Here is a 17014-nt window from a genome sequence, read left to right as displayed (position 1 = left end):
TATGATCAGACTTGCCAAGAGGAGATCTAACATCAATGTCGTATTTGGAGGGAGAGCTGGTTAAGAAAAGATCCAAGGTGTTGAAAGAATGAAGAGGATTATCCGGAATTTTGGTAAGTTGGTGGACAATTTGTGTTAAATCACTGCTAATAGCAAATGGTTTGGCTTCTTTACTAGCATGTTTTGTGAATATGAAGATGGGAAACCAGTCAGAATTGTGGACATCAAAATTACTGAAAAATTTTGCTGTTGGGATAGTTAGACTGAGTGTGATCAGCCTTCAGAGACAGGTAGTTAAAGAGGTCAGTGACGTCATTGGGGGTTTGGAGAATGGTAGAGGTAGCAAATGAAAGTAAAGTGAGGTAAGGAGACCTTGAGCCAAAGCAGATCATATAAGGGAGTTCAAGGTCTGATAACTTTTGGCATGGGATATCATGCTAAAAGGTTATTGATGATGTGCACCACTGTAGTGCACATCATTGTTTTTGAAATCAAGATCCCTGATACTGAAGCCAATCTGAAAGTTTGTGTGTTTTTTTAACTGCGAGGAATTCTGGGATTCTGTTTGTGTTTTGGAGTGGGTTTTTTTTTTCAATTTTTGTAGTGATTTTTATGTTTTTAGAGATTTTTTGGTGTATTCTTTGTGAGATATCATTCTAACTGAAGTGACTCCAGGATTTTTTGTATTGTATCATGGTCTTGAATAAAAATGTGAGATTAAAGGGTATGGGATGCAGCAGGGTGAGGGTCTCAAGGGTCATCACTTCCTCACAAGGAGTAACCAGACATCAATCCAAGCACAGCCTGGAACTGAAGTCAGAGCACTCCACAGGCCTCTCACCATCTTGGTGACTTGCCTCTGGGTTACCTCCAGTCTTATCAGACTATGGCAATCCATTCCACTCCTTCAAAACTCTCCTCATTTATTGCTCATTCACAGTGCTTTGTTGGTCAATATGTTTAAAGAAAGTTACAACAGTTATTATGTGGATAGTGTGAGTCTCCTATGGTGAGCCTTCAGACTCGGTGGAGGTTCTATGTAATAATAATAACTAATTTTACTGTAGTAAGTCACCTGTAATATATACAGTGGATTCTCGTTAATTGGCTGCATTGGGAATGGCATAATTGGATCCAGTTAAGTGGCTACCCTAATTAAATGAAGTTGCACATCGTGAGTTTAAAAGGTGTGTATATACATAAGACAAAATACAAGCTTAGACAAGTTTTTTTGTTTATTGTGTAGCAAAATTACTGACTTATAGATAACCTGAAATAATTGGCTTTAATTAAAGTAAAATATTTGCCATAAAATAATTTCATTTATATATGTATTAAACACACATAAAGTTTTTAACAGTTAATGATGTTGTAAGAATTGATTGTAAATAGTCTGCGGGTTTTTTTTTTGAATAACTGCAATTAAACAAAATCAATGCAGGTTGGTGCAGCTATAATATTGTCTTCCTGAATCAAATTCAGTTGTAATCCAGTAATGTGTTTTCTAGGGTCCTGGGTAGTCACTCATTCCAACTCAGGAGTGTCATTCTCATCACTTTCTTTTTCTTCTGACGTCTTTTGATGTTTTGCTTTAATTTCCTCATCAAAATCTTCATTTTCACTACAGTGAAAATGAAGATTGAAGAAGAGCATCAATGGATGCAAACATCTCATAGTTTCTGATGATTCAAGTCGTCTAATGGAATGTCATTTTCACTATTGGCTATATCCATGATTAAATGCTTAAAACAACAGTGAGAAAAACAGTTTTGAATGGTCTTGCTGCTTATTCCTCATCAACTTCCCTATTGCTACTTCTCTTGCATCCTGATGATACTATGGTAACCTCACCCAAGGAAAAGTCTCTTGGCATCAGTTTTTCCTCCAACTCCTGCCTAGATGACCAAAGCAAATTACCTACTGTACTTCCACAAACTGCCTGCTGCATGCCTCCTCTGAATTTCGCCAAAAGGACACCAGGAAACTCCCCATTAATCTTGATGCTAATAAAGCTCTTGGTCCAGATAATATTTCTCCAGTTGTGCTCAAGACTTGTATTTCAGAAATGACACCTATCCTGTATCACAAATATATATATATATATATATATATAGGTGATATCATACAAATATCATCAATACTATCATATTCTACTGGTCTACCCAACAGCATGGACGCAAGCCTACATCCAGCCTGTACTCAAAAAGGGAAGACAAAAGTTAGTCATCAACTACTGATCCATTGCGCTATCTTACTACAGTAAACCCTCGATTTAACGAAATTCGGATTAACAGGTTATTTTTTGTTATTAATTTCCTGTTATTTTTAACAAATTTTGGCAAATAGGCCATCATATGTTAGAAAAACACTGTAGTAATTTAGCTGACATAAATGAGTCACCGCTCATAAAACACGTTCGCTGAATGATTAGGAAGTGATCACGCTAATCGCACTGTAATTGGTTCTTTTGTTGCATGCAGTTTTATTACACACATTTTCATAATTTCAGGGAGTTAATTATAAAAAAACAGCAGAATTCAAAAGTTCAAAAAAAAAAACGTCATAGTTTTTCAAAGCAGGATTACCTAAACCACGCGCATCAACATTGAACATTAACTTCACATTAACTTATCTAAAAATGTGAAAATTGTGTTAAAAATTGTGTGTAAAACAACTTTTTTGTTATTACAGTGCTAATATTGATAAAATTGCAGTATAATGTTACAGATATTTTTATTTTAAAGAAATTCGCGATTTAATGGACACCCCTTAGCCCCTATTAGTCCGTTAAAATCAAGATAATTGATAACCTTCCCCCATGACTTTTGAAAGTCATGGGGGAAGGTTATCAACAACCAGCTTTTTCATTACTTGGAGGCTTATCAGTTCATTAGCGATCACCAATTTGAATTCTATAGCAGACCCACTAGCTAATCTCACTCACCTTTGGACACAGGCCATGGAGAGATTTGGAGAAACTCGACGCTCTCAATATTTCAAAAGCATTTGACTGTGTCTGGCACCCAGTCCTCCTTAATAAGCTGTCATCTTATGGCCTCCCTTTTGCACTCAGTAATTGGATTGCCAACTTCCTCACGGTCGTTCATTGTGTGTTCAAATCCTATTCACAACTTTGCAAATGACAGCACTCTTCATTCTTCTTCATCATTCAATAAACCCTGCAGTACCCAAATGTCAGATACCTCGAGATCTTCAAAAACCAATAACTTCAACACTGACCTCGTCAACATCAAATGGGGTGAAGACAACTTAGTAAATTTCAATGCCAAAAAAAACTCAAGTCTGCCTTATTATCTGCAAGAAAAATCCTACGTCATTCCCTCTCATTTTTGATAATCTTCCAATTTCCTTTCAAGATCAATTTTCTCTTCTTGAGTTGACTGTCATATCCTGTTTATCCTTGCACAAATATATTACTTAGGTAGCCTCCTTGGCCTCTAAAAAGCTTGATGTTCTTTTCTGTTCTAAACATTACTTCTCTTCCTTGCAATTCCTAATACTTTATAAGCCTGAGATCCAACCAACTTTCGAGTACTGTTCCCACATTTAAGGTGGAGCAGCCAAGACCTCCCTAAGAATTCTTGAAGATATTCAGAAAAGAGCAATCTGCTTAATAGATGACCCATCCCTCACAGACTCTTTTCAGTCACTTTATCACAGGTACTCTGTTTCTGTTTCAAAGCTTGATGTTCTTTTCTGTTCTAAACATTACTTCTCTTCCTTGCAATTCCTAATACTTTATAAGCCTGAGATCCAACCAACTTTCGAGTACTGTTCCCACATTTAAGGTGGAGCAGCCAAGACCTACCTAAGAATTCTTGAAGATATTCAGAAAAGAGCAATCTGCTTAATAGATGACCCATCCCTCACAGACTCTTTTCAGTCACTTTATCACAGGTACTCTGTTTCAGTGCTGTGCCTTTTCTATAGGTACTTTCATGGACATTCTCCTCTGAATTGGTTGCTACCATTCCTCCACTTTACTAAAACCATTTAAGCACTCAACTCCTAATACTTTATAAGTCTCACATATTTATATTTTGAATCTGTGTGGTGTGATGTTGAAATAAACAGGCTAGTATATCTTATCGGATGTTGTCATAGGCCAAGGAATGCACAGAATACTGATTGTGAAATGTTTAGGCAAATTAGTGGGGCAAGTAAAAACAAGGTAATCCTGATAGGTGACTTCAATTACAGGAATACAGAATGGAAGGAGTAGACAGTATACTGGAACGAGGAGAGTGAGTTTGTTGAATTTCTGAGAGAGATAAATATCTTAAGCAGCATGTGACTGAAGCAACTAAAGGCTTTAATGTTTTGGATTTCGTGATAACTTCACAAGATGTAGTTGTTAATGAGATGTTGACACTGCTGCCGATTGGTGAAAGTAATCATAAGGTACTTGTGCGATGAAACAAGAAAAGGTTACTCCCAATGAATACACATGGAAGTATAAAGTCGATGATTATAGGAAGCTCTATAGTCTGGTAGCATCAGTAGATTGGCTAGATGAGCTGAATGGAAAAGACATTGACAATGCATGTAAACTCAGAAGGCAGTATCTGATGTATAATTGTATAACTATATAGGGATGACCTATATAGTTATATATAGTTAAATATAGAACTGCATACAAAGGGTTAAGCAAGTAAATAGAGTAGGAGTGAAATGGACAAACAGTGAAACTAAGCAAGCAGTGCTGGAAAAAGAAAATGCTATGGAGGAGGTGATTAAATCCATGAAGAATATAAAGTGCAGGCTAGAAATACGAGAGGAAATTAGCTGGTCAGACCAAGGTTAACTCAAGGGAATTGTTCTGCTATATGGCAAGCAATCAAAAGAATAATTATGGCAGGTTAACACTGGTGGATAGTCATGGCAGCAGAATAACAGTTGCAATGGATATAGTGGGATTATTGAACAAGCACTTCATACCGATGTAAATAATGCCATGCAATATATAGAAGAGAGACAAATATTAGAATTGGAAGTAAAAGAATCAGAGGTGAATCAGAGGTGTATCAGGTGTTGGTTAGGCTAACTGTTAATAAGGCTGTGGGAATGGATGATATATCACCACTTATTCTTAAGGAATGTGCACCACAGTTGGCTATGTCCTTAACCTGGTTATTTAATGAAAGTCTTGCAGTGGGCAGGGTTCCTAAGGAGTGGAAAGAAGGTAAAATAGTACCACTCCACAAGCAATTCTAGGACAGAAGTTTCTAATTCTAGACCAGTCTGTATAACTGCAGTTCTGATTGGTTAGGAATAGAATACAGGATTGTTGATGGATAAACCATTCTTTATGATGGTCAGCATGGATTTGTAAAGAGTAGGTCCTTTTTTAGCAATTTACTTGCAATTTATGATAGGGTAATGAGTGTGTTAGAAAAGGGAGAATAACACAGTGATATTCTTGGACTTTCAAAAAACATTTGATAGATTAGCACATGATAAGCTGGTGTAAAAGCTACAGAGGTGGGAGTAGATAGTATATTGGTTAGATGAATCAAAGATTATCTAACCAACACTGAGCGATATACCAGCAGGTTGTGTATGATACAGCAGTGTCTCAAAAAAAAAAAGGGGGGGGATAACCAGTGGCATGCTCCAGGGTTCTGTTCTTAGGCCCTTGCTGTTTAACTTGTTTGTAAATGATATATTATGTGGACAGACCGGGAATCTTAAGATGTTTTCTGATGATGCAAAGTTGGGAAGAATTATAAGTAGCACTGCTGATGTTAATTCCCTTCAGAAAGATTTGAATAGACTTTTCACTTAGACAAATGCAGGGCTGTAGTTTTAATATTAATTAGTACAAAGTGTTGCATTTTGGAGTGCAGATATATCAGAAATATTGACTGTGCTATACTGCAGGAAGTGGATGAGATTAGAGATTTGGGAGTGATGGTTGACAGTAGACTGAAGTTTAGAGGGCACATTGATAGTGTTGCAAAGGCTTCACATCGTAGTGCTGCTATGCTAAGAAGTACTCTAACATGTAGAGATAAAGAAGTGATTATGCCACTGTAGAAAGCACTAGTCAGACCACACTTGGACAATTGTGCTCAAATCTGGTCAACTGGTTTTCAGTGTGATGTGGAGACACTTTAGAGGGTCCAAAAGCGAGTGACTAAGACAATATCAACACTTCAGAATGCTGGCTTGGAGAGATGTTGAAGAAGGGTGGACTGCAGAGTTTAATGGATAGAAGGTAGAGAAGTGATATGATAGAGACATTTAAGTTAGTGAGAGGATTTTATTGGATTAATCCAGATGAGATTATAAACAGAGTAGAACACAAGATGAGAAAAACCAGAGGCCATCCCTAGAAGTTATGTAGGAATGTGGTGAAGAGGGGTATGAGGAGTAGATTTTTTTACATGGAGAATTGTCAATGAATTGAACGCATTACCAGTATGTGTTGTTAATGAAAGGAGTGTTAAGGATTTTCAGATTTGGTATGATAAATGTATTCAAATAAATTTATTTTAAAAATTAAACTTGTAAATATGATACTTACGTAGGCACAGTGGTGAGATAAAGCATTAACTTGCGATAATCTTCATCTGACAAACTATAGAAGGTACCTATATCAGGAAAAGTAATAATAGGATATCCTTCTGCTGTCCTACCACCTACAAAAATTACAAAAATAATAAAGAAACTTGACTGTTTCAAATTCAAAAATTAAATATATATATAACACATAAAATATTTATCAAAAGCAAAAGTTTAATGAGAGGTAGGGAGAAAATCTCAAAATTCAAAAATACTTAACATTTTATTATTATTATTATATCATATTTTTAGTATATTATTGAATTATTTCTGGGAATACATAGTTGCCACACTTACCACAGGAGGTTCTTCCCCACTGTATGCGATAATTACCTATCATATTTGCTTTGAACTTTTCATGTTAGCACAATCATTACCTATTCTGCAATGCATTTTGCACACCATCAATCTCCATGCAAAAAATATGCTTCCCACTCCTAACATCAAGTTGCTGACAATACCTTATCTCCTACATGTATCTAAAGTCTTTCTATGCAATTTATCTCAATCATATTATCTCTCCTGTTCTTCCTACCTGGAAAGTCAACAGAGAAATGCTATTGACTTTAACATTTCTCTATTTGCTAGATATTGTTGTCTTGTTACATTGATTGAGTCAATATGCCCAAAGATAATTGGAATAAGTGAAACATGGTTGTCAGATGATGTGATGTCAAGAATAGAAATAGAAGGATAAATAATTTTCCAGAAGGACAAAAATGTGAAAAGAGGAGGTGTGTGTGTGTGGGGGGGGGGTGCTGTTAATGATTGCATAGGAATTGGAATTGTGTAAGCAAAGTGTGACAGTTGATAGTGCACGTATCAGTGCAGTGTGAAGTTGAAATAAACAGGTTAGAGTATCTGATAGGATGCTGTTATAGGCCAGAGAATGCAGAGAATACTGATTGTCAAATGTTTAGGCAAATTAGTTGGGCTTGTAAAAAGAAGGTGATCCTGATGAGAGACTTTAATTACAGGAATATAGACTGGAAGAAGGAGATAGTGTATGGGAACAAGGAGAGTAAGTTTGTGGAATTTCTGACAGATAAATATCTTAAGCAGCATGTAATTGAATCAATCAGAGGCTTTAATGTTTTGGATTTGGTGATAACTTCACAAGATGTAGTTGTTAAAGAGGTGTTGATATTGCTGCCAGTTGGTGAGAATGATCATGAGGTACTTGCTTGCCAATCTATCCAAATCATCCTGCAAAATTCTGACATTATCTGTATTAACTATTGCTCTGCCCTACTATGCATCATCGGCAAATAACTGAACAGTTCCTCTTAGATCGTTTCCTATATCGTTAATCAACAAATTAAACAGGAGCCTCCGTAGTTCCTTTGTCTATACTCAGTCAGTATAGACAAAGCCTTTTGGTCGGAAAGACTTGGGTTCGATTTCCATCTATGACATGAGGAACCTTTATCTGGTCTCTTTTGACTAAAGGTGTGTTAGCCGGTCTTATCTTATACAAATTAGAGGGTTTTTCCCTCCTGGAAACTAGAGTTTTTCATTTCTCAGAAGAGACAAACCGGCCCTGTGAACACACACACACACACACACACACACACACACACACACACACACACACACACACACACACACACACACACACAAATTGAAGGTCACAACCTCAATCAGTCCTAAGGGATGGAGAAGGAAAATTTGGGGGACCCCACATGACAATGACAACAACAAATTAAACAGAGTAGTGGTCCAAGAACAGAACTCTGCAGCACGACATTGGTCACAGGCCTTCTTTTGGACTCTACTGAATAAACTACTCTCTGATAGCTCTTCATCAACCACCCTCATATCCATCTTACCAACCCTATCCAACCTATCCTTCACAAAACTATGTTGCCATTTATACAGTATCCCATTTCCATCTACCCATTCCTGTATTTTGCCCTTGACCAACTTCTCCAATATTTTGACATCAACTCCTGATATGCTGATTGGTTGGTAATTTGCTACATTAGTCTTGGAGCCTCCTTTATGCAATGGAACTATTTTCTCCTCTTTCCATCCCCTTGGGACCAACCCAGAGCTGAGATTTAGATTTAACAATATGGTCAGGGGCATTGATAATTCCGTCACCACTTCACATAAAACTTGAGCTGGTATACCATCCAATCATATAGCTGTATTCACATTAAGGTTCTGTTATATGCTATGCACCTCCATTTCATTTACCTGAGTTCCTTTGGCTCTCTGATTCCTGCAGTATCACCACCTGGATGATATGCTCTTGCAAAGCATCCACTTAGTAATTCTGCTATGTCGACTGATTCAGTTACCTTCCTACCATCAGCATTCCTTAAAATCATTCTGCCATATACATTCTTTCTTTTGCTAGCATATCAAAAGAGTTGTTTGGGATTCTCTTTTGCCTGCATTGCTAACTTCCTTTCATAATCTGCTTTTGCCTTTCTTACCACACTAGTTACCCTTATAGCCTGTGCCTTGTACTGTTCATGTGCCTGCTGGTCACCTTTCTCCTTAAATTCCCTCCAGAACTGTTTCTCTTTTTGTAGTTCCAGCTCGATGATGATATTAATTCATTTAACTCCCACTTAATTTACTCTCCTGACTCTAGTGCAGTCTGCCATTACCCTTGCAGTTTTACATACCATGTCACCAATCCAAGCTATCTACTAAGCTTGTCGTACTTACCAGCCCTGTAATTCCAGATATACCCCGTCTTAACTGAAAATTCTGCACATCTGGCTACCTAATAGGTGAAGACCATATGATCACTCTCGCCAATTGGTGGCAATGTGGTCATATTCGTTATAGTCAAATTCATTTGACTATAACGAATATGACCACATTGCCACCATTTCTCAGATGCAATTACTAGATTGAGCACTCTTGAAACCCTAGTATATTCAATTACATGCTGTCTCAAGCAATTATCCCTTAGTATCCGCATAAAATCCATTTCATTCCTCCCATGTGTCCTCTACTCCTTTCAATCTACGTTCCCATAGTTAAAATCCACCCCCATAAGAATTACCTGTCCTCCATTCACTGAGTCTATTTGCCGATGCATACTATCTCCATCATCTTTTCCATCTCCTGGTCTATAGCAGCATCCAAATGTATATTTTGTTCTGTTGGCTTCACTCTCACACCAGATAGCCTCAAATGTGCTATTTTCACTGGTCTGCAGTTGAACTTCTACTCTCTTTGGTTGCAGTTCATTGGCTATCATCAATAACACTTGTCCCCCATTCTTTTCTCTCTATCCTTCCTGAACATGCTATCCCACTAACTATATCATCTTCTGTTAGCCATGTCTCACTAATGCCAATAATCTTTGGCCAGGATGAGCCAACCGATGCCAAAAATTCCTCCTCTTGTTCCGAATGCTCTTGACATTAGCGTACATAAAGTGCAAAAGCCCCTTAGGCCCACTGCTATCCTGATGCTTTATACCAACTATCCCATTCTGGTTTTTTACCAGTGGTACTAACTTAGGCATATTATACATATTCTTACACTCAACTGCCTCACTGATGTCTACATATCCACTCAACAGCTTACCCCCCCCCACACACACACACTCACCCAAAGCTTTAGTTTCCCTAATCCTGCACATCCACTTTCACTTCATTCAGTAACACTTTTTCCAGTCGCTGGACACCAAATCCATTCAGATGCAGCATGTTGCAAGCAGAGGTATATACTGGAATGCTATTGATAATAAGAGCCTCTGTAGCTCAATCGTTATAGATGAAGCCCTTTTGTCAAAGACCTGGTTTCGATTCCCGTCAGTGATGTGAGGTACTTTTATCTGGTCTCTTTCAATGAAGGGTGAGTTAGCTGTCTTATACAGAGGTAGGGCATTTTTTCACTGGGAAACTGGTTTTTCGTTCCTCAGAAGAGGCAAAACTAGCCCATTGAACACACACACATTTACAGACATAGGTCCCACCAGGAAGCAACCACCTTATCCACGAGATAGTTATGGTTGCAAGAACAAGAAACCTTGACATTGTAAAAGGTAGAAGAGGAGGATTAGAAAAGAAAGAAAGCTATTGATAATAGAAAAAGAGTTATATCCATATAAGGTAGAGACACAAAGAGGAAATAATGGCAGTGGTTTTGAGGAAGTATGGTGTGAGATAGAGGTGAACATAATGAAAGATTTAGTCAGATGTTGTACAGACCTGGTAATGTAGAGAGTAGTGGCCATGAAATGTATAAGCAAATTAGCTAAGCAAATAAGAAAAGGGTGATCATTATGTGTGATTTTAATTATGGCAATATAGATTGGGATGACAAGATAGCAACTGAAAGTAAAGAAAATTAATTTTTCATGTTTTTGAGGGACAACTACCTCAGATAGTATGTAACAAGCAAGGATTGAGAGTCTTAGATTTGATAATCCCATGAGAACATGTCATTATAAATAAGGTGTCAAATTTCCCTCCAGCTGGTGAGAGTGACCATGAAGTAATTATTTGGGTGGTTGCCAGCAACCACCCAAATAATTACTTCATGGTGAGGATTACTGCAAGGAGAGGGTATTATAATAATAATACCCTCTCCTTGCAGTAGAGAGGAGAGAGTATTATTATTATTATTATTATTATTACTTGACACCTCCCCATGGAGTCCAAGGACTCATCGAGGAAGGACACCTACTCTACAACTCTGTCTCCACCACTCAATCCACCAACTACAGTGAGCCGCAACTACACCAACACTACTATTTTCACAGACAATCACAAACACCATGCCCACGGTGGGATTCGAACCCACAGCCTTTTGACTGGAGAGCGGATATGCTAACCACTCGGCCAATCAGGCCGTATATGTGGATTATTGTATATATGGTGTATATGTGGAACTTCAGGCTTGGTGATGAGAAACTCAGGAGACAGCTTGCAGCTGTAGCATGAAATGAGTTAGGTGGAAAGGAGATCAATGCTGCTTGGGTGATATTCAAGAACTAACTAGTAGAAGCAATGTCTAAATATATTCCACATTAAGCATGTGGAAAAATGTAAACTGACACCCATTATCTTTTGCCCATACTGACAGCCTATTTAAATTATTCTGCAAGCTCTTCATATCACCTTGATTCACTATTACTATCCCTGCATTTTGGGATAAATAGATTACAAGCTATGTACCACATTGATGGAACTCAACTCCAGGAACTAGAGAAAGCTAGTGATTTAAGGTGGTAGTGATTTAGAGGACATATTGCTAAGATTACTTGGCTGTTGAAGAACACACTAGTAAGTAGAGATAAGGGAATTGTTATTCCTCTTTATAAGGCCTTGATATGTCCACATCTCGATTACTCTGCTCAGGTTCTCCTGGGTTTCTTGGGGATAAGGAAGTGGTGGGGATTCAGAGGCGAGTGACCAAGATCATGCATTATCTGTGGAATGTTCTCTATGAGAATAGATTGAGCGTGTATGGATTGTAGAAGTTGGTTGATAGGCAAAAAAAAAAAAAGAGGGGATATGGTAGAAACATTTAAGTTACTTAAAGGGTTTTATAGGATTGATGCAGAGGAAATGTTTCAGCACTTCGTTAAAGGAGACAAAACAAGAGATCATCTCTGGAAGTTGTGTAAAAGTGTGGCTAGTAGGGGTGTGAGGACTAGATTTTCACTTTGAGAGTTGTGAATGAATAGAATAGGTTGCTAGAGTCAGTCAGTAATGCACTCAGGATTTAATCTTGGAGGGGCTGAGTACTCAAGATTTAATCTTCGGGGGGGGGGCAAGTTAAGTATATGATTTGAGAATACACATTACGCATTGCATACGAGCTATGACTGAGCATCTGCAGTGATCGCCAATACATGATACCCATGATCTCCTTTAGCCCAGCTCGGGCAAACGAAGTAGTGCTCGGTCCGATGGAGCAATACTTCGTTCGCCTCGTGTTCAACAGTGGCCGTGATTCCCGAGAGTTGTAAGGTATTCCCACCTTATGTGATGGCTAATTCATAAGTAGTACAGAAATAAAAGACACGACACAATATAAATTTAAAAAAAAAAAATCATTATAATTAGGAAAAGATTTTTGGAAATTTTTCTTGTGTTTTTTCCTTTTTCTTTTGGGGGAGGGGGGAAGGGCCCCTTGTCCCCCTCACTGGGTGCACCACTAGAGTCAGTTATTAACATTTTGTATGTTATGGATTCAAGGAGAGGTACAATAGGTTGTGAATAGTTTGGGCCTCTCATGATGGGTCTTTGGACTCCATGGAGGTGCTTGTACAATAATAATAATAATATTTTAGCTAGTACGAATGATTCTAATAACTGAATAAATGCGATTTATTTGTTATTCAATAACTGTTTAATAAGTAAAAATATTCTGTGGCATAATAAACATTTGCATTTTTTTTAAAAGAAGAAATCATTGCTGTGATTCACTGTGCCAGATAAAGGCAGTTAGGAAATTAGCTAAATGATCAAAGAGTTTTAATGAAAATTCAGCACTTGGACCATAAAAAGCCTTAGAGATGCCTAGAGTAAACTTATCAAATCAATTCCAAGAAAGTTTGAAAGAAACTGTACTCAGTTTTTTAAATGAAAACTTTGAAGGTTTTGAATCTTCTTTGGAAAAGGCAATGACTGTTAGCAAATAGACAAGATAACAAACAGGCTGGTTCTACAAGTCTCTACTGAGGATGTAAATGAATTGCTCAAGTACATGAAAAGGAACATATCATTGAATGGACTTATCAAAGTGGCAGAGTAAGTAACTACTGAAGAAGATGATATTATAAAATCTAATCCTACCTCTGCCTTTACATCACAAGGACTTAACAGAACCTTTTGAAAAAACTGACTCTGAAAAATTTGGAAACTGATGATCCAATGTTGAATAAAACAGGGGTCGAAGGGTTTAGCCAAGATCAGGTTGCCTTTAATGACACAGCAAAAATAAAAAAAAAAAAATCTTAGTGCAGAAGAAACTACATGTGTATTTTTATTTTAAGAACCTCCAATTGGAGGCCTGAAGTGGTTTGAAAAAGTTCCATGTTTGGTTTCTAGAGCACTGTTTCCAGACTATGTAAAAATAAATAAATAAATGAAAAATACAAAAACATATATAAAAATTGATTAAAAAAAAATCCTTAGCTCACCCACATTACAAAATGTACTATAGGTTTACAAAATAACCTTTCATGGGTGGGAGCAACTTAAAAATAATAATAAATAAATAAATAAAAAAGAAAATTGGGTAGAATTTTCACTTTTTTGCTTGAAAGCATATGCCATAAGATGGAGGTGAGCAGGACAGGATTTAGTGGGTGTTGCTATAAGCCATGGAACATAGAGGATGAAGAGCAGGAAATTTTTTAGGCAGTTGAGCTTGATGAGTGCAAAAGGAATGATTGTTACGAGAGATTTTAACTATAGCAGTATAAACTGGGAAGAGGAAACTGCATGTAGGAGCAAGGGAATGGAATTTCTGAAATTCTTGGCAGATAAATGTTTTAAGCAACTTGCAGTAGGAGGAACAGGAGGTTCAAGAGTTTTGGATTTGGTCATAACATCAGAAGATGTGAATGTAACTAAGATGACATCTCTGCCCCCAATTAGAGAGAGTGACCATGTGGTTTTGGAAGATGAATAGAAAGAGAAGGGAATGTGTATGTAGAATTATAAGGCAAGTGATTATAATAATTCACAGAAATCAGCTTGGGGCAGTTGCATGGATGGAGCAATTGAAAGAGTGAGATGTCATCGGTGCTTGAGAAGTGGTGAAAAAATATTTATTAGCAGCAATGCAAGATGTATATAACGAGTGAAAAAGAGAACAAAAATTGGTGTTAAGTGGATGACAAACAATATTCAATGGGAACTGCAGCTAAAAAGGAGGTTATGGAAGAGATATAAGGAGAGGGGGTGAGGAGCAAATGAATGAAGAATATAGGACTTAGACCAGGAGCGTGACCAGTATGATAAAGACGGCAGATCTGGAATATGAGAAGAGACTGGTCCTGAGATCCAAAGAAAATCCTAAGGAATTCTTTCGCTATGTGGCCAGTAGGAAGAGGAATGATTGTGGAAGAATGACATCGTTGGATAAAAATTAGAGTAGTGTGACTGGAGGCAAAGGATATAGCTATTCAATGAACACTTTATTGTGATATTTTATCCTGGGGATGTGGGTTTTAATACCAGAGGGATGGGATAGGTTTGAGGTTTAGAAGTGCAAGAAGAGAGTGTGCTTGAAATATTGGGTACTCTGGATGACAACAAAGCAATGCGACTGGATGGTATTTCACAGTGGGTTTTAAGAGAATGTGCTAAAGAACGGACAACTCCACTGACATGGAGAGATTTCAATAAGAGTTTGGCCACTAGAAAGGAGCCCAAGAAATGAAAGGAGGATAAGATAGTGCCATTGCATAAGGGTGGTAGTAGATTGAAGTATCAAACTATAGATCAGTTTGTATCTCATCAGCAGTTGTTAAGATTTTGAGAAATTAGTGAGGGACCATATACAGCTTTGGGCAGATGAGGATAATGTTATTATTATTATTATTACCCAAGACCACATGGAATCAAAGACTCATCTGGGAGGTCCTTTTATCATACACACAGCTCATCATACCGTGCTTTAAATAAACTCAAATTTTCTGCAGACAACACACTCTCAGGCAAGGCATTCCAATCATACACAATTCTGCATGAAAAAAACCTGCTTCTCACTCCTCTACTCACGCCCTCTTTCTGTAGAACCTCTCAAGCATTGATCCTTAACAACCCCTTACTAACACGTAGGTCTCTATCATATCTCCCCTCTTCCTTCTGTCCATCAGACTTTGCAAGTTTCATCTTCTCAATCTTTCCTCATACTTGACATTCCAGAGGTTAGAAACTATCTAGTCAGTCGCCTTTGAACCCTTTCCAACATCTCTTCATCCTTCTGAAAACCAGGTGACCAAATCAGGGCACAATAGTCCATGTGTGGCCTAATCAAAGCCTTATACAATGGAACAAGAATCTCCCTACTTCTATACGTCAGTGTCCTCTGCATCATTCCCAGAAGCCTTTGTGTTGTCTTCACAATTTTGGCTATGTGTCCGCTAAATTTCAGATCCTTATCCACTATCATCCCCAGATCTTTTATTTCCTCCACCTCCGACAATATATCCTCACCAAGCATTAATTGTGCGTCCAATCTTTGTTTTCCAAATTTTAAAACCTTACATTTTGGAACATTGAATTCACATCCCCATGCCCAATCACTCAATTTATTCAAGTCTTCTTGTAAGGCCACAACAATCTTCTCTATTCTTCAAGGTTCGTCCCAACTCTGGAACTGCAAACAACTGAATATCTCCATCCAAATCTTTACCAATATCATTAATATACAGGTTAAACAGTAATGACCCTAAAACAGACCCCGAGGCACACCACTAGTGACTTTTCTTTTCCTGGATATTGCTCCCCCCCCCCCTATCAGATAGCCAGTCTCCAATCCAATGCACCAATCTAATATCCAACCCCATCTGCTCTAGTTTGAACTATCAACTTATCATGTGGTAATCTATCAAAAGCCTTTGCAAAATCTAAGTATATTACTGTGTATCCTTCTCCTCTTTAATAAGTAAGTAGATTACTAAAACATGACATCCCTTTAGCAAATCCATGCTGTCCATCAAAGATAATACCATTGTTGTCAACTCAATTCTTGGATAATAGTTTTCACAAGCTTCTCCAACAACTTAATTAACACCTGACATACAGATAAGCCTATAGTTTGATGCTTGAGTTCTATCACCTCCTTTATGAAGTGGCACAATCTTGCTCTCCTTCCACTCCTTAGGAACTTGACCCAGTGCAAGACTTGTATTAAAAAAATATGTCAAGGCAGGCGTCAACTCTCTGGCACATTCTTCAGAATACGTTGTGATATATTATCAAGCCCCACAGCCTTATTTACATCTATTTTGCTCAACTCCCCATACACCTCTTGCTCACTTACAGTCATTCTCTCCTCCCCATCATTAACTGCTCTCAATTTCTCCATGAAGTCACATTCACAAGATTGAGAGACTTTATGAACTGCTCATTAAGTATTTCAAAAACTGCCTTTATACTATTTTCTCCGATCAATGTCATCCTTCCATAATCATTCTTTCTCTTGCTGGCTGCATGTCGAAAGAACTCCTTAGGATTCTTTTTGGCTTCATTAGCTAACTGCTGTTCATACCTCCCTTTAGCTACCCTCACCAACCAAGTAACCTGCCTTGTCTGGTCTTTGTAGTCCTCGTGGAATTGGTTATTTCCACATTTCTTATGCTGCCTCTATAATGCCCTTTTTCTCTGTATCGCATGCTTAATATCTTTATTCATCCATTTCACACCTACCTCATTTAACCTTCTCAACCTTGGAATACATTTAGACATTGCATCTACTAGATGGTTTTTGAAAATCC

The 17014-nt window shown here is 37.7% G+C and overlaps 1 protein-coding gene across 1 annotated transcript in view; it reads right to left on the bottom strand.

Moving 5' to 3' along the window:
• Positions 1-17014, bottom strand: part of LOC150094948 (guanine nucleotide exchange factor DBS-like) — a 500966-nt gene that overhangs the window by 449612 nt on the left and 34340 nt on the right. The window contains exon 3 of the mRNA XM_090411335.1: positions 6548-6662. Within this exon, the coding sequence (XP_090267461.1) occupies positions 6548-6662 (115 nt within the window). The remainder of the gene's footprint in view (positions 1-6547; positions 6663-17014) is intronic.

The sequence above is a fragment of the Typopeltis vanoorti genome, chromosome 21, assembly GCF_054136105.1.
Source record: "Typopeltis vanoorti isolate ZY-2024b chromosome 21, IOZ_Tvanoo_1.0, whole genome shotgun sequence".
NCBI classification, from domain to species: Eukaryota; Metazoa; Arthropoda; class Arachnida; order Uropygi; family Thelyphonidae; genus Typopeltis; species Typopeltis vanoorti.
The sequence above is the reverse complement of the archived record's forward strand: the minus strand, read 5'-3'. Positions and strand labels throughout refer to the sequence as shown.